General features: G+C 42.8%; 3 protein-coding genes across 5 annotated transcripts in view; 1 reads left to right on the top strand and 2 right to left on the bottom strand.

Annotated features, from left to right (window-relative positions):
- The window catches only part of tcirg1a (T cell immune regulator 1, ATPase H+ transporting V0 subunit a3a), a 21,988-nt gene extending 21,389 nt beyond the window's left edge, over positions 1-599 (bottom strand). Inside the window, exon 1 of the mRNA XM_063219295.1 lies at positions 1-599. This exon is cut by the window's left edge and continues 80 nt beyond it. The gene's annotated coding sequence lies outside the window, so the exon portion shown is untranslated.
- Positions 600-4,469: 3,870 nt separating this feature from the next.
- Positions 4,470-21,794, top strand: wu:fc21g02. Of its 3 annotated transcripts, none has more exons than XM_063219289.1 (10): positions 4,474-4,640; positions 6,307-6,354; positions 8,186-8,482; positions 9,818-10,102; positions 12,760-12,965; positions 16,876-16,914; positions 17,041-17,127; positions 17,647-17,766; positions 18,097-18,222; positions 19,640-21,794. In XM_063219289.1, exons 2-10 carry the CDS (start codon positions 6,312-6,314, stop codon positions 19,721-19,723), a joined length of 1,287 nt encoding a protein of 428 aa, XP_063075359.1. In that variant the 5' UTR covers positions 4,474-4,640; positions 6,307-6,311; the 3' UTR covers positions 19,724-21,794. The 3 variants fall into 3 exon arrangements, with proteins under 3 accessions (XP_063075361.1, XP_063075359.1, XP_063075360.1); XM_063219290.1 differs by lacking the exon at positions 4,474-4,640 and adding an exon at positions 4,873-5,167; XM_063219291.1 differs by lacking the exon at positions 18,097-18,222 and having other exon boundaries at positions 4,470-4,640.
- A 1,692-nt stretch (positions 21,795-23,486) lies between these two features.
- On the bottom strand, positions 23,487-26,576 carry tmem109 (transmembrane protein 109). The gene is made up of 3 exons (XM_063220375.1): positions 26,041-26,576; positions 24,578-24,680; positions 23,487-24,047 (listed from the first exon to the last, which is right to left on the bottom strand). Exons 1-3 carry the CDS (start codon positions 26,257-26,259, stop codon positions 23,680-23,682), a joined length of 690 nt encoding a protein of 229 aa, XP_063076445.1. The 5' UTR covers positions 26,260-26,576; the 3' UTR covers positions 23,487-23,679.
- Positions 26,577-27,069: the final 493 nt, after the last annotated feature.

Here is a 27,069-nt window from a genome sequence, read left to right as displayed (position 1 = left end):
ATGTGCCCCGTGCGACTGTAAACAAAGAACTACAGAGAAACACAGCTAACGAAGTTAAACCATTTCGTTAACCGCATAAACTGCCTTTCCAGCTACTTCAGCCTCATCCCACGTGATGTCAGCTACATCATCATGTAGGCTACATCATCACATATGAATTGCTAGTTTATTACATTACTATTACCTACCATAAATGTCAAGTGTATCTCAAGGTTCTAAAATGAACAAACTTGCTACTTGAAGTGGAAACCTGTAGGCCAACACGTTGCCTTATGTCTTGCGTCAAAACAGCACAGTTCCAAATGACATACGACCAGCTCCACTGTCAAAGAATGTCAATTAGCCAATTCACTATAGGCCTATATAACATTTGACATTTTGCATAATAATATAGAATATAATATAATGGGTTGTAATTGAATGAAATAGAATAGAATAGAATAGAATAGAATACAAAGTAGAATAGATAGCCTAGGGCCTACTGGAGCCACAAATTAGTATTGGAATCAATTGAATGTTTGATAATAGGCCTAATTATGAGTAATATGCCTAAGTAGGTCTAATCTTTTGAGAATGCTTTATTATCCATAACCATTTCACTGAAGAAGCTCTAGCCAAAAGTTATCAAGAATTTTCATGAAGGCCCTGCCGTGGCCAACCGGTGGGGCACTCGTCTACCATGCGGCTGACGCTGGATTCGGATCATTTGCCGGCCCTTCCCCGTCTCTCTCTTCCCACTCGCTTCCTGTCACCACCTTCACTGTCATATCATAAATAAAGTCAAAAAGATCAACAACAAAAAAGAATTTTCATGAAACAGGACTGTGGATCAAGGAGTCCTAAACAAATTATAGGCCTATGGATATTCTTGTTGTGCCCCATTGTGTGATTTGTGTACTGTAGCCTTTCTGAGAGTAGGTCCTTGTAGATGTATTCTGTGTCTGTTCCTCACTGTGTATCTTTGTGTTGTCCTGGAGCCATTAGGATTCCTATAACCCCAGACTGTGTAGGCCTAATGTGTATAACTGTAGACATAAAGGTAGGCCTATCTTTTTATTCTTGGAACGATAACCACATGTGATAAACTGGACAACATTCTATTCTTCTTTTGTGGCAAGGAAAACTTCATTATATGTGTGATCAACAAAATAATATAAATTGTGTGAACTGAGAGCCAACAGTAGCATAGGCAATGATAACGCCAGGAGATCAATGCATCTAGTTCTTGGGCGTCACAAAGGTGACGAATCAAATGACTTCAACAGACAGATGAGATTCAATGGAGTAAATAAGGACTATGGAAAATTACCGGAAACTGCATGGATATGGTCATCATCACTAGAAGGGCCAGATTAAGATGGCCCGGGGCCCTAGGCTACAGGAAGCTGTAGACCCCACAGAAGACAAATTTCCAAACCAAAACCGGTGGCAGAAGGGTCAGTTGGAGCTGCTGCTTTTATCTATAGTGCAATGTGAATACAGGGACCATTTTAATTATATTGAAACCACTTCTGAAATACAACCGAGAGGTCCCCTTGAACTATCCACAATGATCTCGATATGGCTCAAGTCAAAGGCGTATTGTCTTAATAGACAATTCTTCTTGGACCCCACACAGAGATCACTGTCGCAGATATCTTCCACCCCTCCATCCTACAACAGTGGTCCTCAACGTTTTTTGAACAAACGCCCCCTTGACCCCATCATAATCCTCCCAACGCCTCCTTGACATCCTCATAATCCTTTATCGGCCCTTCCCCGTCTCTCTCTCCCCACTCGCTTCCTGTCACCACCTTCACTGTCCTATCATAAATAAAGTCAAAAAGACCAAAACAATGTTTTAAAAATAATAATAATGAAATACCGGTAGACTAATGATTCCCCAGTGGGAACTAAGACCCGACCCCACTCGCCTGTATCCTTCTCATCGCCCCCCTAGGGCTGCCTAACGCCCACTGGGGGGCTGTAGCACCCCCTTTGAGAAACACTATCCTACAATAAAGAGAGTCTAATTTGAGAAGAGGCAGAAGATGTATCGCTCTCATCGGTACTGATTCCATCATGTTGTGGCGGTTTCTCGTGCATGGGTGCTGTGACTCAGTCTAACCCCCAAAATCGTCCTCTTACAGGATGACATCAGTCACCTTCCACTATTGATAGTTTATACACCATACCTAAATACATTGGGGCTGACACAGTGATGAAAGGTCAACACAATTACCTCTGATTAACCCTAACTCAACTTCACAGACATGCATCCCTGGTTATTTCTTTTTTTTGTGTGTCTTTTACGACTTTATTGATGACAGGACAGTTTGAGAGGTGGACAGGAAGCGAATGGGGAGAGAGATGGGGAGGGGTCGGCAAATGACCCGGGCCGGGTCGGCCGCATGGCAGACGAGTGCCCTACCAGTTGGCCACGGCAGGGCCATCCCTGGTTATTTCAACAAGAGAAGCATGCTCTATGAGAAAGACCAAAGTGGCTCAAAGTGTAATAATCAAAATTCATAAGTCATGTACAAGCTACGAAACCAAGTTGCAATGAAATGCTCAGATACCGTTAAGTCAATGAATAATGTAATGATATCTATGACTATTGAATATCATGGACATATAACAACAAGGATATGACTCTCGTCTGTCTTAACATGGGATTCTCATTCTGGTTACAGAAGAGCTCCTCAAATAATGCCTTACATTTAAATAGGCTACCCTTTGCTCCAAGGCCAAATTCGGGCCCAGGGCTGGTCCCAGCCCCTAACCTCCAACTCACCTGGAGATTGTACTTGGTTTTGAGAACTTTATTAAACCCATTTGAGACTGTTCAAGAACCAAGACCATGATAGCGCACATGTGCAGAGCATCAAAATAATACAAACATGACATAGTTAACACATGACATTTCTATAAAACACAGATCCCTGAATATCATACCCGCTTCAGCTCAGTGAACTGGTTTGTCAAGTTTGAAAAGCCTACTGGAAGGGGACAATTGTTACAATGTATGGTCACTGGAAGGTTGGGTGAGGTTCATCACTAGCACAAGAGAGAGCGTCGGTCCTTGCACATTGGTAATTTCAATCACAAGACAGAGATGGAGCATAGAAGACTTTCTGCTATTTTACATAGCATTTATACACACATGAGCATGCATTAGGAGGAGTACTTTTAGTCCTATACAGTGCATTTCCACTCCTTTGAGCACTCAAAGCCCTTTACGTTGTACGGCTCACATTTACTCATTCGCACTCACATTGACACACTGGTGTGGCTGCCATACAGAGTACCATCCTCCAACCAAGAGCAAATTTGGTGTTAAGCATCCTGTTCAAGGATACATTGTCAGCCAGGGGGCCAGGACTTGAACCGGCAACACTTCTGGTTGCCAAACAGGCTCCTCTACCACCTCAGCACCACCCCACTGCTAATACTATTGTACTATTGTGCTAGAAGTCTATTGTACTAATACCTATTCTGAAGAAGGTCTGTTTGTCACCATGAGCTTGATGAACAATAAGCCCACTCCCCCTGACACAGGAGACATGGGAGAGCCGTAGTTGACAGGAGAGCTTGGGTCAGAGAATGTCAGTTATTATGCCCTATCCCAGTGGGTTTTTTTTAAACTTTTTTGCTTCTTAAAAGCCTCCCTCTTGCCTTTACCTACAGTATGTCCAAGACAAGCCAACTTTGAGTGGGGTTCATAAGCAGCACAAGAGAGAGTGTCAGTGCTTGCACATTGGCAATTCCAATCAGCAGACAGAAATGGAGCCAAGAAGACTTACATAGCATGTATACACACATGTAGTCGTAAATGGAGTACACTATAGCACATTTCCACTATTAAACTATACCTCCCTGACTTTAAATGGGGACCAAAATGTGTTTTAATTGGGTTTTAATTTTGGCTATTCTCAACTAACTTATCCGAAAGGGTGGAAGGCTCTGTCAGTGGTGGTCCTGAGTCTGTTGTGGGGGGTGGTCAGATGGCACTTGGAAGAGGACTGCATGGATCTTGAGGGGTAGAGGAGGTCAGTGAGGTAGTGGGGCGTTAGTTCCATATTCATAAATATATTCTGGGGTATTCAAATGTGAACATTTACTCAACTTACACAAACTTTTCTTGTGCTGAAAAAGATTTTTCTGTGAAAGAATGTGATATCTAAATGTAGGCACAATTGATAATGTGTTGTTTGTTCTATTGGATCCTAATAGAGTGCATGCTTCACTTGAACTAGCCCTCTGTAATAAGTTTTTTTTTTTAATGTAAAGGATGGACCATACCAAATGAGGTAACCCCATAGGGGTGTGTTTATGAGACATCCAAAGATGACCGCAAAATATTCAACCAAACCATATTGCTCTTGGTTATATGAATGAAATAAGGTGTTATGCATACATATTTTACTTGCACATTGTAGATTAAAAGCATATCCCTCCGTTGGCCCCGGATGAATCCCTACGTCCCCAAGTTCTGCCTTTCCCCCTGGCGGCGCCGCCAATGCCATGAAATCGTCACATACAGGCGTAGTCTGGTTTTTCAATACTGCACTGTCGATGTCGACGACCAGGTTAGAGCTACAGTCGGCGTAGCATGTCTGGTAGTGCATCAGAGTGACCTGCGAGAGAGCCAGCAACCTCGAGTAAGTGTGTAACTGAACCATTCGTCTATGAAACGCACAGTGCAAGGTTATCTAAACGTGAATCCGCGTATTTGGTTTGGGTCTTCTCTAACTCCCGTCCTCGCATTCTTAGTTTGGTGAAGTGAGATTCTCATTGGAACTTATGACTTGCAGCATCGCGTGCGATTGAGATGATGAACTGGCAGCCAGAGATATCATGAGCGGGATGCGTTTTGGCCTGGTGCCATTTCTTGGCTCATAGATACTAGGGGTTGCAGTGATCAGTACCAGATGTCTTCTGGTGTATCAAGATAGTGGTGTTTTGCTCGTCACACTCTTATTTTTTTGTATCAAACATACAATCCAAGCGGGCGCCATTTCCGATCCTTAGGGGCGATACAAGGCATCGCCGAGGCACCGCCCTCCCTTTTATTTTTTTATTTACAACCGAGACATTGTGGCAGCTCCGAGAGACAGATACAGTAGCCGGGTCACTGAGCTCTGCTCATTAATACGCATTTTCAGCAATTAAGTGGGACCCTGGAGGGGTAAGCAGTGGTCGTTTTTGTTCTGTCGCATGTGTAAAAGTGCATTCCTTCACTCTTTGCCTGTTGCCCACTGCAGCGCGAGTGCTAGCCTACACACCTAGTTTGGCATTCCCACAAATAGCCTTGTCGAAATAGCCTAACCAATAATGCATTTTGGTGAAAACGTTTGCGTAAAAGGGGCTGCGTAAAACATCTCACTTGGGGTTTCTTTCCGCATGTTTTATTTATTCGGTGGTCTCTCTGCCTGTCCATTTAATTTAAAATGTGCTTTTAAAATGTTTTTTTTCAGTGTGTGCTATGTGCTGAATGACTAGAATAGCTCCAAACAGAAACTCCAAACATTCCTTCACCCCGAAGAATGGCCTAGGTTGTGGCGTGGTCTCTAGGAAACCGGCCATAAAGGCTTACTGTTAGATTTAATTGATTGCAATCAAGTCTCATACCATTGCTCACTGGTCTGGTATGGTGGTCTCAGGCCAGCTATCATTGTGCTCAGACTGCACAGATTTTCATGTAGGCTATGCGTGCATTTTTGATGTTGTTGAAGCTTGCCCATCTTGACCCATAAGTCCCATAGCCTACTGCTAATATAGTGAGGTCTGCTACTAGACCTACTACTTATTTCATAATAATAATAGTAATAGTAATAATAACAATATGAGTAGTAGTAGTAGCAATCCCAACAACAGCTATTGAATGGTTAATAATATTTAATAACTATCTATTATCCCCTGACTGGTGCTAAAGAAGTTCAGATTGTCCCACTATCGTAGCCTATAATGTTTGAAATTCAGTCTTGTAGTCCCATGCAAGTGTTCAAATTATTTAAAATTAGTCTGTGGAAACTTGGAAAGTCGACCCCTTTTGGCAGTACATTTGTAAGATTGTTTCCTGCTGAATGTTAAATGTGTGCCATGCAGAGTATTTTTTGTAAATACAGTAATATAGGTTACTAATATTACACAATATAGATAAACACCGTTGGTCCAAAACAGAAATTTAGATTAAGAGATGTACATCCAAGTTGGTGATTTCATTAATTTCCCCTGGTCATGAAAGTATAACAGACACCCCTCAATGCCTGCTGATCAGCTGTCCTCTCCTAAGACTGATGTATGTCCCTGTGCTTCCTACCACAGATAGGATGTGGTCTCTGCTGATCCTGGCGTTGGCTGTGCTCGATGTGGGTAAGTGGACGGTTATTTGTAATTTGTACGGAGCAGATTATGTTCATTGTGTATATTTTGGTCCGTAACTCACAGTAAATGCTCTTCCCAAGTCTGGATCACGATATTAATAATACTAATGCAATGTCAGCTTCTCAGACCAGATATGTTTAGTGTATGGTATGTGTGGTAATATGTTTTGGATATGTAACTAACTAGGTGGTGTTCCATTTGCCTTTTGGTGGCGAGACCCCCTAGTCAGTGCTTGACTGGGCAGACCTTCTCAGCTTGAGTGGGATGGGGGGCCTGGGTGGCAACACCTCATGGTTGGTTGGATGGCTTGTATTTTGAATGAAATCAAAGTCTTAAGGCCAAAACCTGGCCCACCATTATCAAGTGTGTCCCTTCTGGTATGCTTTCACTGCATCACTATCTTGTTTGTATGTGCTACTGGCTATGGAGGGCAGATATATAGGTATACTCCTTGATACACACACAATGGCAAGAGGGAATTTATCTCTGCGTAAACCAGTAAGCCAGTAAACACACAGTAGGAGCCTGGCACACTAAACAAACACACAGAGTGTGTGTGTGTGTGTGTGTGTGTGTGTGTGTGTGTGTGTGTGTGTGTGTGTGTGTGTGTGTGTGTGTGTGTGTGTGTGTGTGTGTGTGTGTGTGTGTGTGTGTGTGTGTGTGTGTGTGCGCCTAGACTCATCAACTGCTGCTTCCAGGGAGAATTGCAGGGTTAGATGCCATGGTCAAGGAGACATTAGCCATTATTTTGGGGAATCCTGTCCAAATGCCTATTGTATCCACCCCTCTTCCCCCCGCCAATAGAGGGCATAACACCTGCAACCAGGGCTCTAAGTTAACATCTGCCAACCGGCCAAATGCTGATGAAAATTCAGTTTGGCTGGTAGAAAAGAAATCTTACTACTCTGTTTCAATGGTGAGTGTATGTTTGGCCTGTAAGATTCACATCTTCTAGCTAGTTTGGTTGGTGATGCAAAATGTTAACCGAAAGCCCTGCATGCAGCCATGCAGCTAAAACTGTGCCTTCCAGACATGTGGCCACACCAACTAGCTTGAGAGGCGTTCACCACAGTGTCTGCATGTATAAGGGATCGTCAGCAAGTTACACCTCATAGTGGCAGGCATACACACACACACACACACACACACACACACACACACACACACACACACACACACACACACACACACACACACACACACACACACACACACACACACACACACACACACACAGACTTTGGGAAATAAGTGAGGTGGTGGTACTATTTAATGACTTTTGAAAAATGATTTGTTTCTAAGATTTGTTTTAAGTTGGCCTACTGAAACACATCAGAAATCTGATTAGACCTCTTCTAAGAAGGACTTGCATTTTATACTATTTAGAGTGTGTAGGACAGGGGAGAAAAACCTGCCAAACCCGGCTTTGATCCCAGGCTTCTGGGGTACCAAACATGTGCTCTAAAAGCTATACCATTATCACATTACATTGCATGGCAGACGCTTTTTAACCAAAGCCACTGACATTCGCGGACATAATCATAGCCAACATCGTTAGTAGATAAGACGTGCACAGGAAATAATACAGAACAACAAGTGCAGATGCAAAGTAGGGTTAGTTTTTTATTATTATTATTTTTTAAGTAAAGTAGAGTACCAAAGTAAAGTAGTATACCAAAGAGACTGTGTTCTTGCCCTGGCAGTCAGAGGCACAGTCTCAGCCGTTGCCATGACCTTACCGTCAGGCCGTATATGGCACCCATTGGCCTACGTGCTGTAGGTCTAAGTAATGACACTGAACCTATCTGCCTTGTTACAGAGTGCATGTATACCACACGTGAACGACTGGAAAATGGCCGTCGACTTTCTATCAAGATCCCCAAGGAGGCGGACAGGCTAGAGTTCGTACCTGCAGAACCGCCAAGCACCTTGTATACGATATGGAGCCGCGGGACTTCACCCAAGAAAGGAAGAATATATGGCAGCAGCAGCAGCTCGTCGAGTACATCAGATCAGCGCTGGGAGTTATCGGCAGTGGGATTCGATGATGAAGGCACTTACAGGCTGATGGACTACTGGAACAAGGAGATCAAAGCCATCCTACTGGCTGTAACAAGTAAGGAAGATGGACAATTATATACAATGTCTTGTTTCCTTTTCACATGTTTTCTCATGTCCTGGGGTCCGTTTCTCGATTCTTGTCTTTGCTAACCGTCTTAAGACCGTCTCAATACGTAACACCATTCCCTTGGATTTAGTGGTGAGCGTCGCTGCCGAGAGAGAGTTGAGTCGCTCTTACGAAGGACGTTGCTACCGTCGTTAGCAAAGACGCTTTCGAGATACGGACCCCTGTACTCTTGACTCTTGACAGTTACTTTACTCTCAGGCCGAATCCCATTTCTAATTTCTCCCTCTACCCCTATGCCTTCCCCTTGGCCCTCGTCCCTTCAAACAGAGCAGTAAGGGGTAGGGCTTGAAGCGCAACCCCTATGAATTGAGACACCCCTTCAACAATCACGGAGTGACACCTATACTGCCCTACAATTTCAGAACGCAGTATAATTCGAAATGGTGAACTGAGAAAAAAGGCTTTAAAGTTTCCTGTCTGGCCACGCAACTGTGTTGGAGGTAAAATGGTGATGACCCTTCCATATAATACTTATTTATGGTGGAAATTCATGCACACAAGAAAAAAGCTAACTAACATTCTCATTACTTTTTAGCTGAAAAATCATTATACTGCGTTCTGTTGTGGTATTACTGTCTACACCAAAACCACGGTGTCAATGGAGAAGTGCAGTATATTGCGCGTTATACTGCGTTCTTGGCTAGTACGACCCTTCCCCATACCCCTTCCCCTCTGTCTGATTGTGAATTGGGACGGCTCTAGCCCTTCATGTGAACGCACAAACCGGAGAGGAAGGGGAAAGGCATAGGGCAAGGGGTGATATGGGATTCAATCATGGTCATGTCACAACCACTGAAATAACAGAAACGTGGTGCTGTTTGTTTTTCTTAGTTTATTATTTTTTAGTACGTACTGAACTATGTCCGGCATGTGCAACAGACAGCTGGAATGTTGTCCATCCAGAGCTCTGCTGTGGTCCATTCACTTGGCCTGTTGGACGAGATCTTTTTCGACAAATAAGTCCCCATAAAACAAATCTGTAAGATCTTCAAGGTTTAGATGAAATAACAAAATGTGATGGTAATTTTTATGATTGTATATGATCATATATGTTTTCATTTATTTAGAAACAAGACGCTAGATGCACGGTTTAATAGATATCACTCTGAGAACCATGTTGTATTATTTATTTATTTATTTATATTTTTTGTATTTGTATTTACTGCTCACTCTGTTACATTAGTATTGTGGCATCCTTACATGGCAGACGGTTACAGGTACACACATGTAACTCCCATGTCTTCTCGTTCCTCTTCTATACAGCTAGACATTCATACATTGATCGAGTGGCAGGAGAGGACCTGTACATCTCCCTGGAAGGCAGCAACTACCACGAGGCCACGCTGGTGTTCTCCGGAGAATCCGGCAACTACACCCTGGTGAAAGATGGGGCACCCGTGGGCAATGACCTGCCCGACTATTCGGGGCGGGTGAAAATCATCAACAGCAGAATCACCATCACCTGGGTCAACTCGACAGATGTCGGCAGATACAGGCTCTATGATAGCCGAGACCGGCTGGTGTCAGTCACCAAAATGACTTTGGTTGGTGAGTTCCCCTTCCACTGCGTCCCGCTGCGCCCCACTGCTTTGCTCTGCATGGTCACGGCGGGTGATCATGTGCTATTACAAAGTGTATTTGCAAGGCATTAAAAGTGTGTGTATAGGCTATAGATAGGTGTTACACAGATAGTTGTTAACTTGTTTTGATTGTATTTTTCTTTGCTTAAGTGTGTGAATTATTTTGGTGGATGCCCTCATGGTTATAGCTGAAGAGGGGAAATGTAACCTCTCATGACATGTGGCATGTGGGCACGGTAACGCAAACAGGAAACCGATCTAAAATGACTGCTATCATACAGTGTCATTTGCGACTGGATTTTTACGGCTAAACGACGGCCTTGTGTGTGGATAAATACTGTAAGTGTTACGCAGATGGTTAATTGGATGAACTTTTTTCGTTTTGTTTTTTGTACAGTTCTTTGTTTATACATAGTGAAATATTTTGCTTGAATGACCTCATGGTTAGATCTTAACAGATGACAATCAGGCGGTCATTAGCGGCTGGATTTCTACAGCTAAACAACGGCCTGCTTGAGGTCTGGCCTTTTTCAGTTGGAGCTGGTTGGGCTGGGTTGGGCCAGTGATTACCCACGGTTCTAGATGCAACACAGATGTTGCCGGTTAGGCCGTGTTGCGGTGCATGCAATGTATTGTATAAATATCGTGGATTTGAGTTTGTTCGTCAACGGAAAACGATTTGGCCTGGTAGGACCTGGGCTGTGCCCAGATGGGTTGGGCTAACTAAACTCCTTCCCGGAACTTTTTGTAAGCTTACTCTGTGGAGTTGCTTTGGGCATGCGTGGCTCAAAATATCACCACTCCTTTTACAAGTCTGACGAAGCACACTCGTGTGTGAAATCTGAGAACTCTCTATTATGTGATGAGACCAGCCTGCGCTCGTACAAATCCGAGCAATTTAAAGCTTTTACAAAGAATCCCAGAAATGCCCCAATCAGACTATATACATAGCCACACACAGACCGTGAAACTGAGACGTGTGCCTTAATTCTTCTCCGTCACTTTCGAATTCAATTACAGACCACAGTGAAGTTCATGTCCACGACAGTGAAAAACAACAATTCTTAGTGAAGTAAACCCAATTATTCATGTGTGTTTCTAATAATAGACCTCAGGTAATTGTACCCAAATGTATGGCACAGGAAGAGTCTTGTGTCGGGGATGGCAGTGGACATTTGTGTGCCGGAAAGGTTGCGCAGGCTGACACAGACACCGTAAATAAGCTCCCAGCTCTAACCCCTCTCACAATCTCTCTAAGAATAGACCATGATTTACAGTGACAGCTGAGGTTTACATTTTAAACCCTTTGTTTTAGTTTAATATCAGTATAATTCTGTTATTAATCAATTTCAAACTATTGATACTCAATGTACTGTTGACTGAAGTGCTGTGTGCGCCAATAAGTGTGGCAACTGTGCAACGGCAACGGTTACATTTGTCCAGTTTGTCCTTTGCTAAATGTGTACAGTTTCAATGTACAACATCAACATGTATATGAACTGTGGCTAAAGGAAACCCAAAAGAGGTGGGGGAAATGGCATCTTCCAGATATGCAGAGGAAAGTAGTTGGAATTTGAAGCAGAAAGAAATCAGGCGGTAGGGCAAGAGGAGTGGTAGTGAGTGCTGTTGAAGAGCATTGTGAGAAAGGCAGGAAACCTCTGGTGAGAGTCTGGGACAGAGGGTGGCAAAGTGCCCTGATAGTTGCTGTGCGTTGATGAAGGAAACTTGGCCAGAGGCCAACACCATGTCTCCAGGGGCATGCTCTGCCCTTTTAGACCGCTACAGTCATCTATGTGGTTTAACCATGTGGTGCCATAAACGTTTGTGCACTTGCACGCACAGTAACAACACGTGGAAATATAATACGAAAGTGTGGGGGTGCTTTCTTGTTCATCAGAGCACCACCACTTACATGATACTACTGATGCCGAAACCCCCAAACTGACACTTTTGTCTGATAAATGTGTTCAGCCCTTTTAGGGCAAGGTTGCAAGTGGACTACTAGGCTCTGAGCCAACTTGACATGTGAGGCCCTTAGAACGACATGCCAGGGAAAACACATGGTCTACACATGAGGATGTATGTTAAGTTATGTATATCTAGTCATATATGAGTTATAATGGATATTTAGTTATGCATGTGTCTCATAGGAGTTGTAGGGAGGGGCTTGTATGTGTAGATCATTTATTTGCGACACTATGTACACATTGATCGAAAGTAGTGGTTAACCTGCGATGTGTACTTTAAGAGACAAATTTAGTACTGTACAAGTCAATTTGTAAATTTCACGAATGGCCAAAGAAGGCTTGTTTTCTCCAGACAATCCCATCCCGCCCCTTCGCCACCCCTGTACCCACCTCGTGTGTACCTAGGTCAAAGACGTCCAACATGAAATCGTCTGGTCCTTCAGTGCCAAGGGATACTTTTGTTTACTGTAACTGTAAAAAACGTGATTTTCACCAAAAAAAATTCAAATGAATGCATGAAAGCCAAGCCAAAAAAATAATTTTAAAAAATCGTGTTTTTTGCCGTTAGTAGTAAGCAAAAGTATCCGTTGCACTAAAGGACAATTTCATGTTGGACGTCTTTGACCCACCCCTGTGCTTTTCTCATCCTCTGCTGCAGATGAGCATCCGAGCTCCGGGAATCCCCTGCTGGCCCTGCTGCTATTGCTTGGCATCCCCGCTGGCGTCTGCTGTTGCTGCCGCAAGAAGATCTTCCGCAAGAAGGCCACCACTACCGCCACGCACGTGATCGCAGACAACCCCCCACCCGGAGGACCTCCCTCTTACAACACCCCCATGATCCCCCCAGGAGGATCTGGTGGCCAGGTGAGGTGGCCATTTTTTTCATTACCTCCGCCAAGGAGGTTATGTGATCGCCCGATTTCTGTGTTTGTTTGTTAATTCGTTCGTTCGTTCGCTGGTCCACCTGGCCTCTTGCGCCACGTCACAATGGCAAAGTCATCAGACCGAATTAGAGCCCTTATAAAGGGCTCTGACTGAAACTGGACAGGGTGTGATGACGTCACGTCCCAGCGAGTATAAAACGTCCTGCTGCAAATCAGCACTGGTCTCAAACTATGTCACGGGTGTCCTGGCACCTTCGCGGACTGCCACTGGGTGTGCGAGGTGAATTGGACAATTCTCAAGGGACTGTCTTTGCCGCGACAGCGCTTACACCAACCACTATCAAAGCCTATAGCCCACGTGAGCCCACAGCGCACGTATTTGGCATACAACCACGAGGTGCGCGATGGTGAATTCTGGACAATTCTGAAGGGATTGTCTTTAGACTGCCACATAGTCTGTGGTTATTTGCTGCATGCAAATTGCAACCAGTGTTATAGACTATCCGTGGTGATTTAATTGCTGCTTCACAGCGCACTGAAGAAGCCTCTGTGAAACGCGACGCGGCAAGAATATCTCTCACACACACACACACACACCGCACATCCCATCTATCTCCTCCAAGTGCTTAGGTAAAGGTGCGCGCGAATTGTAACTAGTGCATAGTCCGTGGTGATTTGTTGCTTCACAGTGCACTGAAGCCATAGCATATCCATCAGTACCACAAAACATTATGCTGAACTTAATTGCATAACGAACGAACGGTGAAGAGATTCATAACAGCGCACTGAAGGCATAGCATATCGCCAGCAACACAAAACATTCCAGCATAATATGCTGAACTTAATTTCATAACGAACGGAACGAACGGTGAAGACATTCATAACGGCGAACAGTGATTTTCAATAGACCTAAGGGAATAGGGAGCAGGGGATGCCTCTTCAATAGCATTGAGAATATTCTGTCAATTTGGTTATTGAATGAAAGAAAGCGCGTCAAGCAGGTGAGTCCGGCGATGCCCTCAACAAGCCAAAGCGTAGCAGTGAAATACGAACAAGAATTGTATAAATAGTTGGACTATTCAAAGAGTTACTACCTCTGTGAAACATTAAGTCCCCGTAAGCAAAAGCATCAGACACACGCGCACAACGCTCCCCGCAATAGCTTCCCAAATCCTACCTCATTCTAGTCTATCCCAATTTTAATTATCTCTAAAAAAAAACATGACCCTGTTAAAATATATAGGCCTATATATATGTATATATATATATATATATATATACAGTGAGTCCAATATGTATTTGATCCCTTGCTGATTTTGCCGGTTTGCCCACTAATAAAGACATGATCAGTCTATAAATTTATGATAATATGTATTCAAACATGGAGAGACAGAATATCAAAAAGAAATTCCAGAAAATAACTTAAAATAATATATTTTAATTTATTTGTATTTAATTTAGGCAAATAAGTATTTGATCCCTCTAGCTAAAGAAGATAAAGTGCTTTGTGGCAAAGCCCTCGTTGTCTAGCACTGAGGTTAGATGCTTCTTTTAGTTAATGACAATGTTTGTGCATATAGTAGAAAATATTTTTGCCCATTTTTCTTTGCACATTATCTCTAAAACATTAATAGTTTGTGGCTGTAGCTTGGCAAATGGGAGGTTCAGTTCTCTCCATAGAATTACTATAGGGTTAATATTTGGAGACTGTCTAGGCCACTTCACAACGTTAATATGCTTCTTACTGAGCCACTCCTTCGTTGCTTTGACTGTATGTTGTGTATTATTGTCATGTTGGGAGATCCAAAAATGGCCCACCCTTCAGTGTAGTGGTGGAGGGAAGGACGTTTGCACTCAGGATTGCACATTACATGTCTCCCTCCATCCATTCATTGACGATGTGAAGTTGTCCTGTGCTTTGGCCAGACAAACACCCTCAAACCATAATGATACCACTTTCATGCATGATGGTGAGGAGGGTGTTCTTGGGATCATAGACAGCAGTACTCTTTCTCAAAACACATTGAATTGTGACAATGCCAAACAGCTTGATTTTGGTTTCATCTGACTACAGCACCTCCTTATCATATCCTAAACCAGTCTGATGTCCGTTGGCAAACCTCAAGTGGGACTGCGCAGGTTCCTTCTGAAGTAGAGGTACCATGTGTGCACTACAGGATTTTAAACCTCTGTGGCATTAAGTGCTACCAGTAGTTTTCTCAGTGATTTTGGTCCCAGTAGCTTTGATATCATTGCCTAGTTCATCTCGTACAGCTCTAGGGTGATTTCTTTCTGTTCTCATGATTACCAAATCCCTACAAAAGGTCAAATCTTGTATAGAACCCCAGACAGGCTGATGGATAGTCATTTTGTATTCCTCACATTTTGGAAGAAATGCATCAACAGCTGGGTCATTGATACCCAGTCTCTTTCTTGTGGCTTTGCAGCCCATTTAATCTTTGTTCAGGTCTAAAATCGTGTCCCTGATATCATTTGACCACTCTTTGGTCTTTCCCATGCTAGTGAGGTTGGAGTGTGACTGATTCACTCATACTATGGACTGATTCTGCTGATTCAATGTGTCTTTTATGCATGTTAGTATGTACAGGTGTCTTTAATTCAGATGACAAAGTTGATCGGAAGTGCCCATCTGGTCTGTGGGCCCGGAACTGTAATCAGTTGGCAGGGGATCAAATACTTATTTTGCTCGATGAAATGGAAATAAATTAATATATATTCTCTTCAGTTAATTTCTGGATTTTCTTTTTGATATTCTGTCTCTCCATATTAGAATACATATTATCATAACATTTATTGACTGACCATGTCTTTGTTAATAGGCAAACCAACAAAATCAGCAAGGGATCAAATACATATTGGACTCACTGTATATATATATATATATTGTAGTTCAATAGGTCTACAGCTCATCCACTGATTGATCCATGTACTATCTTCTGACTCAAAAAATTATGGCGAAATTACCTGCAACATTGTCACTGCCAGTTCACTCTGTCACCCATTGGCAACTAAGGAAAGGGGGCATGTCTTTCAAGCTCGAAGTAAAGTTTTCAACTAGGCCTAGTTGGTGAACAAACTTGGGATGAGTGAATGGATCCATGAGCAAGTCATCTGTTAACAGGCAAATTAAATTGTATGTAATGACCAGAAAATCCTATTGACAACGCTTGCGGTTATGGAATGACAGTGTCAATGAACTCAGCGACGCCCTCAAAGAGTCAAAACTTATCCGTGAAACATGCAAATAAACTAGGCTACCTCCTAACAAGAATTGTATAAATAGTCGGACTATTAAAAGTTATTAGCCTCTGTGAAATGCGGATCTGGGAGGGATGTAGTACCCAACCATGTTTTCTCTGGATTTGGGATAGGTTATTTTAAAATGTATTAAAGGCATTCTGTCTATCATGTTTTTTTTTTAACCTGTGAGCTTCAATAAGCATTTGCAAATCACAGACAATCACTTTGCCAATAGGCCTAGGCCTACCACAATCACAGGTGAACTAAGCAGGCCACAGCTAACCAGAGGACATGGTAATTGTAATGGAGACAGATATAATTTGGTTACAACTTCACGGTTCAATTTTCTGAACAGGTCTACATTTACACGAATGACACCACATCATGACGCACATAGCCTATCTAATGTGTCTAAAAAGGAACTGAACTTCCTTGGCGGAGGTCTGCGCTCTCTGAGTGCTTTTCTAGTTTCTTCTTCTTCTTCTTCTTCTTCTTCTTCTTCTTCTTCTTCTTCTTCTAAAAAAAAAAAAAATGTTTTATTTTGCCATTTGTGTGGATCAATTAATTATTCCATCTTTGCGATATTTTGTGAAGAACTGTGTGAATCATCATTTAAATATTTTGTATAGGTATTTTACCATGGGGGGCCCACTCCAGATCCTAATGCGGTAAGATGTTCATGCTTTTTTTTTTTTCATTCAATGCAGGAAATTACTGGGGTTTTTTTTAGTTTTTGTTACTGTTGCTTTGAGGTCTGGTGTTAATCAGAGGTGTCGTGTATATAATATGTGCAGGGCTACTCACCGGGATATCAACCAGCTATGGGTCCAGCTGCACCTCCTCCACAGAACCCTCTCTACCCCTCCGTGCCCGCAGCACCTGTAAGACTCTCTTCCCGTTTCCTGTCTGAGTCAAGAAGCAAGCATGCTACACACACACACACACACACACACACATTCCTGAACACATCTTCCTAAACTAAACAAATAACTAGTAATCCATAGCCTAGTAAACTAGCCCCACCCGCCAGCGGACAAAATTACTTTTGTCTGCGAGTGGGTCTAGACTTGGACAATGCCCTGAAACTGGCGGACCAATCACAATGCAGGAGATTTGTTTTGAATCTTTGGGTGCAAATCGGGCAGGGTTTTGGTCAGAGCGTTGGCCTATAGGCACAGACACGGTTTGAAAAACAACGGGTTGTTTGCATCAACAATCTTCCGATTTCTCATTGATCAGGGCCAGACTAAATATTCACATTTAATCTCACATTTAGTCTGTCTTGCCAGGCTAAGTAATCCATTCATGACATTGAAACAACTCTGCTTACATTACATTGCAAGATGTTGTAAATATATATTTATAACACATTTGTTGTGAAACGTCTTGTCCTCCCGTAGGGCTACCAGCCAGGCTATGACCCCCAGAATCCGGCCTACCCGCCCCCAGCGCCTGCACCTGCAGGACCCCCGCAGTGGAATGGCCCACCACCTGGCAACCAGTACGCACCCGCGGCTCCAGTAGGTTCCTCTGACATAATTTCACCCATTGTGAGCCCATTCTATCTTTGACCATTTTTCCCCTAAAAGCAGAAATAAATACTAAATTCTCTTCATGGTCTTTTTTCACATACTCATGTGCACTGTCATGTGCAATGAATGCATGTCAACCAGTGATGTTGTATTATTTCTGTGGTAATTAATGCACGCAACACAGCTGCATGAATATCAATAAATGGGTTTGCAATGGCTTCTGGGGAAATGGGGTCACTAGGGCAATGTGGGGTTTTTCTTCTCTGGGGTTGCCATACAAAAAGCTCAAGAAGCCCTTGTGCTAAAACCCCCCCTCAGGGCTACGCCCCAGTAAGCTACAGTGCTCCTCCAGCCACCTACGCGGAGCCCCCCAAGGAGGAGATGAAGATGACGGAGATGTCTCCTGCTGCTCCCCTGCTTACCCCTCCCCAGTCTCAGCCTCAGGTGTGCACCGCTACGCTAACACGCTTACGCTCGCATTCTTCTACCTCCATAACCTAACGGCTGCTATCGAGGGCATTGTTGCTTTGGTCTTCAGCTGTTTTTTTTTGAGGAGCTGTTGGTCAGGGGTGCGTTTCTCGACAATGCAAACTTAGTTAGTAACTTACTTTGTTGCAATGTAGTTTCCCATTGGCAACATCCCTATGTTCCCCGGGTCCTATGTTCCCTGCTACCTCTTTTCAAAACAGGTCTTATGTTTCCACCTGCCTCCAACTAGACTGCAGCCGCATGGCAAGGCGTGGATTGTTGTTGCTCTGCGCTAGGGTTGCCAACTGTCCCCTGAAATAAGGAATTGTCCTGTGTTAAGAAAGAAGTACGGGTACTGTTGAGCTGAAACGGGACGCAATTTGTCCCATATTACCATGAGAATCAACACTACTTTTCGAAATGCCAATGGAATAAATGGGAATCCGATGGGTTTGCCATTATTCGCCCTAGAATTGATTAAAATTCACCTAAATTGCACCTAAGAAATACTTTTTTTTTCCCCGGACATTTGACTGATGGAATTATGGATATGAATACACTTTTCCATGATGTTCTGTTTCGTAAAAGAGCTGTATTCTGCAGACAAGTGAAACAGCTTGTGTCACTGCTATCGCTGTCCTCAGCTTTAGGGCTGAAGTGGATAATGACAGCTAACCTTAGATAATAATTGATTTTGAACACACATTATGCTCATTAAAGGAGGAAATGGTATCTAGCTCAGGGTTTTATTTGTCAAATCAGAAGGCGAATGACCCGCCAGTGTCTCCATGAACCTCATCAAAGAGCTCTTGCCCTCGTTCTGTGTGTGTGTGTGTGTGAGTGTGTGTCTCTCTCTATCGTGACCAAAAGCCGTCTCCTCTGAACATGCACTCTAGTTACAGTAGCCTGAGGGAGTTGTTATATCATAAATGAAACCAATATAGGCTATACAAATGTGTTCCTCATCCTGTCTACAAAGGTATGACTTCAACCTCAACATTGGTACAATCGCCCTTAGTTGCTGTCAATATTTCACAGTGAGCATGGGCCTGCATAGTACCATGTGCTCTGGTGTGTTGCTGTGCTCAAAATTCACATATAATACGTATGGCAACCTTTCATGCATGCAATGTGCGTGCACAAGCATATCTCAGGCCTTATATCCCGTTCAGATCCAAGCGCGGAACATAGAACCCTTGTTTAGAAAAAGCGATGAACATGGGACCCGGGAAACATGGGTACGCTCCTGCAACAATGCTTTTGAGAAACAGGGATCAGAGCAGTAGCCTTTTTTGGGAGACGATACACAGTCAGATCACTTACACATTCTCTCTCTCTCACACACACACACACACACCTTATACTCATTTGAATGTTTTCCCCTCAAATTTAGGATGGACAACCCTCCGCTCCTACGGATGTCTTGTCAGCCGCCCAGTTCCAGCTCGACGCAGGAAAGGGTTCCAACTTCCTGTAGCCTTCCTGCAGAATGCCACCAGAACCCCTCCACACTCCGAGACTAAGGGCCTTTCTGCTCGTCTCACCCCGGAGAGCCTCTTAAAGTACTACTTCAGGAGCCTTTTCGATTTCTGTTTTTCTTTATTTTTGAGATTTAATGTGGATTAGGTAAAAAAAAAGAAGATATTAGGCAGGGGGTTTTGAAAGGACTCTGTTACAAGAAGGTCTTTCTACTAAAAAAAAAGTTTGTCTTTTTCTGAGAGTTTTATGCTGTGTTTTAAAAAATGAATTGGTTGGTGTCGCAGGTGATCTTAAGCTTTATTCTTGGAAGTTGTTGCGTTTGTCTCTTTTTTCTTTTGATTCAGTGGCAAAGAGTAGCTGGACAACTTGCCTTATTCTAGAAATTGAGAACATACCACAGTGACACATCCATCTCATCTTTCATGGAGACCAGAAGAGGCAACCCACTCTTTTTTTCAACCTCTCAGGACAGACAAGTTCAAGTGCTTTCAAACAAGCAGCAACAATTCAATTTGTATGTTTTTTTTATCTGTGTTACTAGGACCAAGTGTACATGCCTTTGTCCTCCTGAACAGGACTATACTTTATGTTATAAAAGTACAAATATTTTACTTTCACAGCACACAACAGGGTAGTTTTGAGTGGCCGTGGTAATTACAGTATATTGTGGTTTAGAACACAGATGAAACAGCTGGGAAATGTCTTTCCTGTTTAGAGCAGCTTTCTTTGATGACTGGACGTCCCTTATATATGAAAAGAGTACTCGCATATTGGACCGTACATGAAGCCATCTTATCCTCTTTTGATGCCAACAAATGTGTCATCAACTATTTTTTTTTATATGGCACCTTTTGAACAACATAGTAGTTCATTAAACAGTAGGTGCTTTCCAAAGCAAGCAAATTTGAACATGTAAAAAGTAATCGAGGACAGAGCCACATGAAACACAACATACATACCTGAGTGCATGGAATGTCACCCTAGATTTCATAAAACTTTGCTTTTTTTATGACTGTTACTCAGCAAGAATGTCACCCAGCACGGAGAGCAAGGATTGTATCCGCCTTCTGGTTTCTCAAAGACCAAAGACGGCCTGCAAAAATAGCTTTCTTGTGGGTGGTGCCTTCTCCACACCGGACATGATCACCCTGGAATCCCTAGAGAGTCAACACAAATCCATCAGGCACTACTGCTTTGTGGACGACCCATCTTGAAACATGAAGGATATCCCACAGGATGTTACTCGACTGATACCTCTGACCGGTTCCAGCTACTCTTGTACATGTTCTAGTGTGAAAAGTTTCTGTTGACAGTTGTAAGCCTGAGGTGAAGCCTGAATTTTTCAACCATCAGTCTTGTTGCGTATGACACACAACCGTGTTAGATGTTGTAAATGCTAATTATGAAGGCAGCAAGGGGACAACCACTGCCAGGGTATGACATGGCGCCACATTTTACAACACATTTGTACTAGGGCAAGTTTTACCCTTGGATGACCTCTTCGGTATCATGAGCTAAAAAAAATGTAATGATATTGTCCCTGTGTTTTTTTTAAGCCATTGTCTATATTCATTTGCAAAAGTATTTTCTTTTTATATGAGTCACATCAACAACATTTTTGCACACCACTAGTAAATACCCCCAAAGAGATGTCACATTATTATTGGATTTCTACAGAAGTGTGTGCAAACAGGCCATGCACAGTACATTTATCAAAGTAGACAGCCAGATGCAACTTGTATTTACTGTTGTACTACATTTCAAGGGCAGTTAGTAGAAAGACAGTCTTCCGTCAAAAGAAATATTCATGTCTTTAATGTAACATAGAGGTCAGAAGTTCTGTATGTCATAGTATAATAGCCTGTAGATGCGTGTGATTACTGTTAACTCTGTTTAGCTTTGTATGTTTGAAGCCAAACTGTAACTAGACAAGACTACGCACATATGAAACCCTTGAAGTTTATGTCAGATCAGACATAAGGAATGTCATGTAGTGTTCTTTTTTCAGTGAATGCATTCATTGTAATAATGTGTTTTTCTGCACTTACTAAATAAATACAGCAGACATATTCATCCTTTACGGCTATTGCTTCAGTGGTTTGTCAGTCAGATTGCAAAAGTATTTCTAAGCCATGTGATGGTGTTACTAAAAATATCACAGAGTTAATTATGCATTCCTCAATTACATGTCTTGATCGATATCTTGGAGAGCTCAAAAATGGAACTGCTTTGCTTTTTAGGAAATCCTGTTACCCTTTATACACATTTAGATGCCCATAGGCACTGCCACACCTACTCGTCACTAAAATGATAAATATCCTTCCTCCAGTGGTGTAGTCTACTTAGGTTTAGGGTGGGTATACTGTATATTTGAACTTTGAACTTTTTTGAAGTGGGTATACTGTATATATATGTGCTATTCAAAACAATGGATCAATCAATTTGAAGTGGTTATACTGAAATCCCCCGTTCTACGTAGACTACACCAGTGATTCCCAACCAGGGGTACGTTTACCAGTAGGGGTACGCGAGCACACTGCAGGGGGTACGTGGAAAAAGGAACATAGGTATGGAGGATAGTCACATGGGGATATAGAGCATGAGTGAGGGGGTACTCAGGGTATGCCAAAAAGGCTTTTAGGGGGTACACAAGACAAGAAAGGTTGGGAAACACTGGACTACACAACTGCCTTCCTCTAATACAGGCTACTGAGAGAATTTGATACAGGATGCACAAAATCTGGAGAAAGAGTTGCCTCTATCTACATCCTGTTAACATGAATGGCAGTTTCCTTCAGGCAAGCGCTCCAGTTCATTATGATGACAGATTTTATGTTTGGATAAAAAAAGAATGCCAGGAATGTCAAACTCAGACATCTGACATGTGGGCCATATTAAGACTGAGATCATTTCAGATGTCTATTATGGAAGGCCCACACACTCAATTAATAGCCTATACAGCAACATGACTTGAACACGAAATCTGGTGTCTGACTGGCATGATTTGGCCCAGGACAGTGTATTATCAAACCCTCATGTACAACAGAATATGACACATTTCAAGAACCATATATAATGGGAATGAATGCTTGTGAAATTGGCCTCCAAGCAAAAATAGGTGTGCTTGCACAATATTAGCCCTTGTTTTCTTTAATACATATTGAGTTTGGCCTGTTTGTACCAGATTTAGATTTTGGTCCATTGTGACAACCCTGGACTAGGGTAAATCACATTAAAGTTAATGTGACCTTCAAATGTGTGCCACTGCCACTCCTTACATTCTTAAAAAAGAAAACAGAGATTACAACTGGTATGTCCGGTCAGTCCAGTTTTTGAAATAAAACTGGCCAGGGGAAAACAATCCCTTCTCAGTTGCAAGGCTTCAGTTGAAACAAAAGAGAATTCGGTTTTGGAACTTGGTACCATCCCACCCCACTGCTCACTTGGGGCACGATTAGGGGCTGCCCCCTTGCACGGATGAGGCATAAATGCAATTTCGTTGTGTGCACTTGAGTGCTGTGTCACAATGACAATGGGAGTTGGAGTTTCCCAGGTGGGCTTTCGCTTTCACTTTCATTCTCCAAGGATGTAGTAAACTATCCACATCTGAAGATGTCTAGTTACAATTGCTTTCTACTTTGACCAACACAAGCTGGATGAATGAGAATCTTAACATTCTGTTCCCAATTTATTTTTTTACAAGTTCCCACATAGAGCTTAACACACAGTTGAACAAGGTCAATTGTACAACAGACTATTAATTCAAGTGATGAAAACTTTTTATTAGGAAAAGTATAAAAAAACCATGCTCCCAAAAATGTGTGATTGTCCTTTTATCAAGGGCACTGGATGCCAGTTCACCAGTCTACTATTACAAAGGGACTCCCTCGCTTCATCCCTCTGTTTCTCCCACTACCTGCGCCCCACTTCTTGCTGTGCTGTGCTGTGTGGGGCTCACTCTTCTTTCCTCTTGCGCTCCATGTTTCTGAGCTGCCTCTCCAGCTTCCTCACCTTCTCCTCCAGGTGGCCGTTGGTGTCGGTGTCGGTGCCCACGGACGGCCCCACCCCAAGCACCACGCAGGCGAGCACCAGGCATGCCAGCCTAATTACTGTGGTCTCCAGGGCAGCGTCCCTGTCGCTCAGGATCAGCCCGAACAGCGCCAGGGCTCCACCCAGCTTTATGAGCCAGAGGATACTCCTCACCAGTCCAGCCACCAATCGAAAGAGCAAAGACAGCAGCCAGTAGCCAATCAAAGCCAGGAGAGCCCACTGGGTTACAAACAGCACGCCCTCTGGAGTGACTTTGTCGAAGGGTAGGCGAGCTTTGGTGAAGAACAAAGAAAAAAGGAACGGATTAAACTTGTGCAGACCTGGAAAAGGTCAAAATATTTCTCAAAGGTCACATATTTGCTCGTCATGAAAGATTACTACTACTGAAGTATGCCTATCTAACAGCATTTACACGGCAAATTCTGAAGTAGGATCTTGCCATTATGCAAATGACGCCCTGCCTATACATGATGCATAATAGAGTTGAAAAAAGAACTGCTGCCATTCTAGAGCTTTGATCAACCATTCAATAACCAAGAAACCCAGGTATAAAAATTGATAGTTATAATGCATTCAGTCTAAGAAAAGAAAGTGTGCTACCTAGTACTTAACATCTCACTTTGCTCTAAAATAAAGGTGTGCATATAATTACAACTCAGCCCACAGTAAAACAACGTCAGGGAGTATCACACAAGCTGCTTAAACAAGCACAGGCGTGATGAAAGATCTGTGCAAACTTGCCTGTGCACAGGCGAATGGATTTACACAGAGGGGGGTGTGGAAATGTAGATAGCCTGCCTACCTTGAATCCCAGCAGCATCCAACAGCTCTGAGGTATACTGGAATGCCACATTCAAAACGTTGGCAGCACCCTCCGACAATGACTTGACCACGCCTCTGATACACTGTGAGGGTAAAGAATGGAATAAGGCACAACTTAGACTGACTCCTCCTGGTACAAAAAAAGAGGAAAAGTACAAAAAAAGGGGGGAACACAATTCATGGCGTATAGTGGTGTTTCTTGATTAGTAAGCAGAGGTAGAATAAGTTGCAGTGTTCTGCTCTGTCGATTCTATGTAGACTTCTTATTGGACTGGATTTCTACAAATGGCACAACACTTAAACAGAGCTTAGACTGGGTCGCCATGGGGTTGTTTGCATTGACATTAAAAAGTGAGAGAGAGAGAGAGAGAGAGACAGAGAGAGAGAGAGAGAGAGAGAGAGAGTGGCAGTCTACCATCCATATCCTATCCAAAAACAGTTTTAGACTTGCAGACATTGACATTTACATTGTGGATAGTTTGTTTGCAAAAAGAGGTCATATTTCTATTATCTGAAAACAAAAATAGCGTTCTCCCAGTAAACATTTGAGACATCAATTTTCCACCATGTGTCATGCAGGCATCCCAAGTGAACCGGAAGTTTAGGGAGTCTCCCTGATATTGATAGCGGTGGCTCCCTGATACCCACAAGTCAGATAAGATATCCCAGATTTTAGACTATGCGTGTAAGTGTTGTTTTCTTTGACAATGTGAGTGAGTGTGTGCAAGCCAGATAATAACTTGTGTATCATGTGTGGAATACTTTGATTAGATTGCACAGGCAGAGAGAGGGGGAGACTGGGTTGTGGAACCTGTGCATGCTGCTTGTATGTTCAAACTGAGAGCTCTTTTTCAGGTGTGTATGTATGGGGCATGGCGGAGATTGGTTGTTGGGATAGGGTCGATAAACATCTCCCTGAAATGAATTTTTGGAACTTTGGTTATCTGCATGTTAAAACTATCCACTCAACTTTTGTCCCCCTCCCTCCCCCTTGTCTTACTGTATTGTGTAATGTAGGCCTACAGGTGGGTTGACAGAGCACTGCTCTGTGAGACTGCTCGCCTGTCAATTTTTGTAGACGTTTTTTGGAAGTTACTCATGTTTCCTTAGATTATCTTTAAATATGTTTTCCTTCAATAACTCAGGCCATCATGATGCTGAACGCAATACCTCCCCGTCTACAGAAATCATGCATGGGCGCGCGCGGGCGCACACACACATGCAACTGTCTTGAAGTCTGTCCCACTCTTGACAGAGTGCGCCCCCCACTGTTCCAATCAAATAGCATCCAAGTTCACATCATGAACTTTTACGCTTTTTGTTAGTCAGATGGCACAAAGCTCACTGAAGCGGACAACAAAAGATTTGAACCTATGGAACTAATGTTGCGCTGATCATGGGAGTACAACGTGAAAATTACACAATTTTCTTTTGTTAACTAACCTGGAGTGAAGTGTCCACGGCTTGTTTTCCAACTACTGACACGATGTAACCGTGAACGTCCACGGACAAGTCTGACAAAATTTGTTTGAACGTTTGTAGCAGACTATGGGACGCCGTTGTGTCCTCATCCCGTAGCGCGGATGATGGCGACCAAAATGAAATTGATACATGCATGAAAAGACATATGTGCAGTAACCAAAAAGAACTTGTGCTAGCCATATTTATACCAAGCTGTGGAATTGTGTGATGTGGCTGTAGGCTTCGCGGCAAGTCGATGTCTATGCGTAAACCCGCAGATAGGTCTGTGCGTAAAACCAGCAACACTTTCACGAGAGAAAAAAAGTTAGTCTATGCGTAAAAAATAATTAATTTGTTTGGTCTGTTACACCTCATAACAACCCCTTTCATAAATTCCATCCAGGAGATGTTTATCCCAGGAACTACTGCACGTCTTTTCCTGGATTTTCTTTCCGCACATACCAATTTTCCTACTCATTTTCCTCGATGTATGCAGACTAAGTATCATGCGTGCTGCCATCTGCTGAAAGGGAGTTGAACGCAGATATGCCATGTTTTATTATGACCTCCGCATAAAAAGAATAATTAGCCTACCAAAATGTAATGCAAGATGGGAAGCGTGTGCTCCTCCTTACAATGAGTAGGTCTACCCAACCCATCTGCGAAAGACTGTCCATAATTTAATCTGGAAGTGCAGTAGATGTAGCCTATTTTGTGGTTCAAACAAAGAAGATGGAGCAAACTATACTGGAATCTCTATGGTTCAAATAGTAAGCATGACATTGCCATACATAGTGACCATGTCTTAATTTCCTGTTAATAATAATAGCAATAATAATAATAATAAAGTTAAATAGGAGCAGGGTTAGCAGAATAGTCCAAATAGTGGGGAAGCCTATGTGATTCAGGGGGTTGTTGGCTTTGCATGTCAATTTTTTGAGACAATATTTTATATAAAATTATATTTTCATTGTCTACCATTTCTTCTCTTTATTTCAGTGGCTGAAAGGT

Source organism: Engraulis encrasicolus, chromosome 16, assembly GCF_034702125.1.
Source record: "Engraulis encrasicolus isolate BLACKSEA-1 chromosome 16, IST_EnEncr_1.0, whole genome shotgun sequence".
Classification (NCBI taxonomy): Eukaryota; Metazoa; Chordata; class Actinopteri; order Clupeiformes; family Engraulidae; genus Engraulis; species Engraulis encrasicolus.
The sequence above is the reverse complement of the archived record's forward strand: the minus strand, read 5'-3'. Positions and strand labels throughout refer to the sequence as shown.

Coding starts and splice junctions, on each gene's coding strand:
- wu:fc21g02 (XM_063219289.1), top strand. CDS start 6,312: ATGTGGTCTCTGCTGATCCTGGCGTTGGCTGTGCTCGATGTGG. Junction 12,966..16,875: donor CAGGAGGATCTGGTGGCCAG/GTGAGGTGGCCA, acceptor TATTTTGTATAG/GTATTTTACCATGGGGGGCC. Junction 16,915..17,040: donor CCACTCCAGATCCTAATGCG/GTAAGATGTTCA, acceptor TAATATGTGCAG/GGCTACTCACCGGGATATCA.
- tmem109 (XM_063220375.1), bottom strand. CDS start 26,259: ATGGCTAGCACAAGTTCTTTTTGGTTACTGCACATATGTCTTTTCATG. Junction 24,681..26,040: donor CCGTGGACACTTCACTCCAG/GTTAGTTAACAA, acceptor TTACCCTCACAG/TGTATCAGAGGCGTGGTCAA. Junction 24,048..24,577: donor GGATGCTGCTGGGATTCAAG/GTAGGCAGGCTA, acceptor TCTTCACCAAAG/CTCGCCTACCCTTCGACAAA.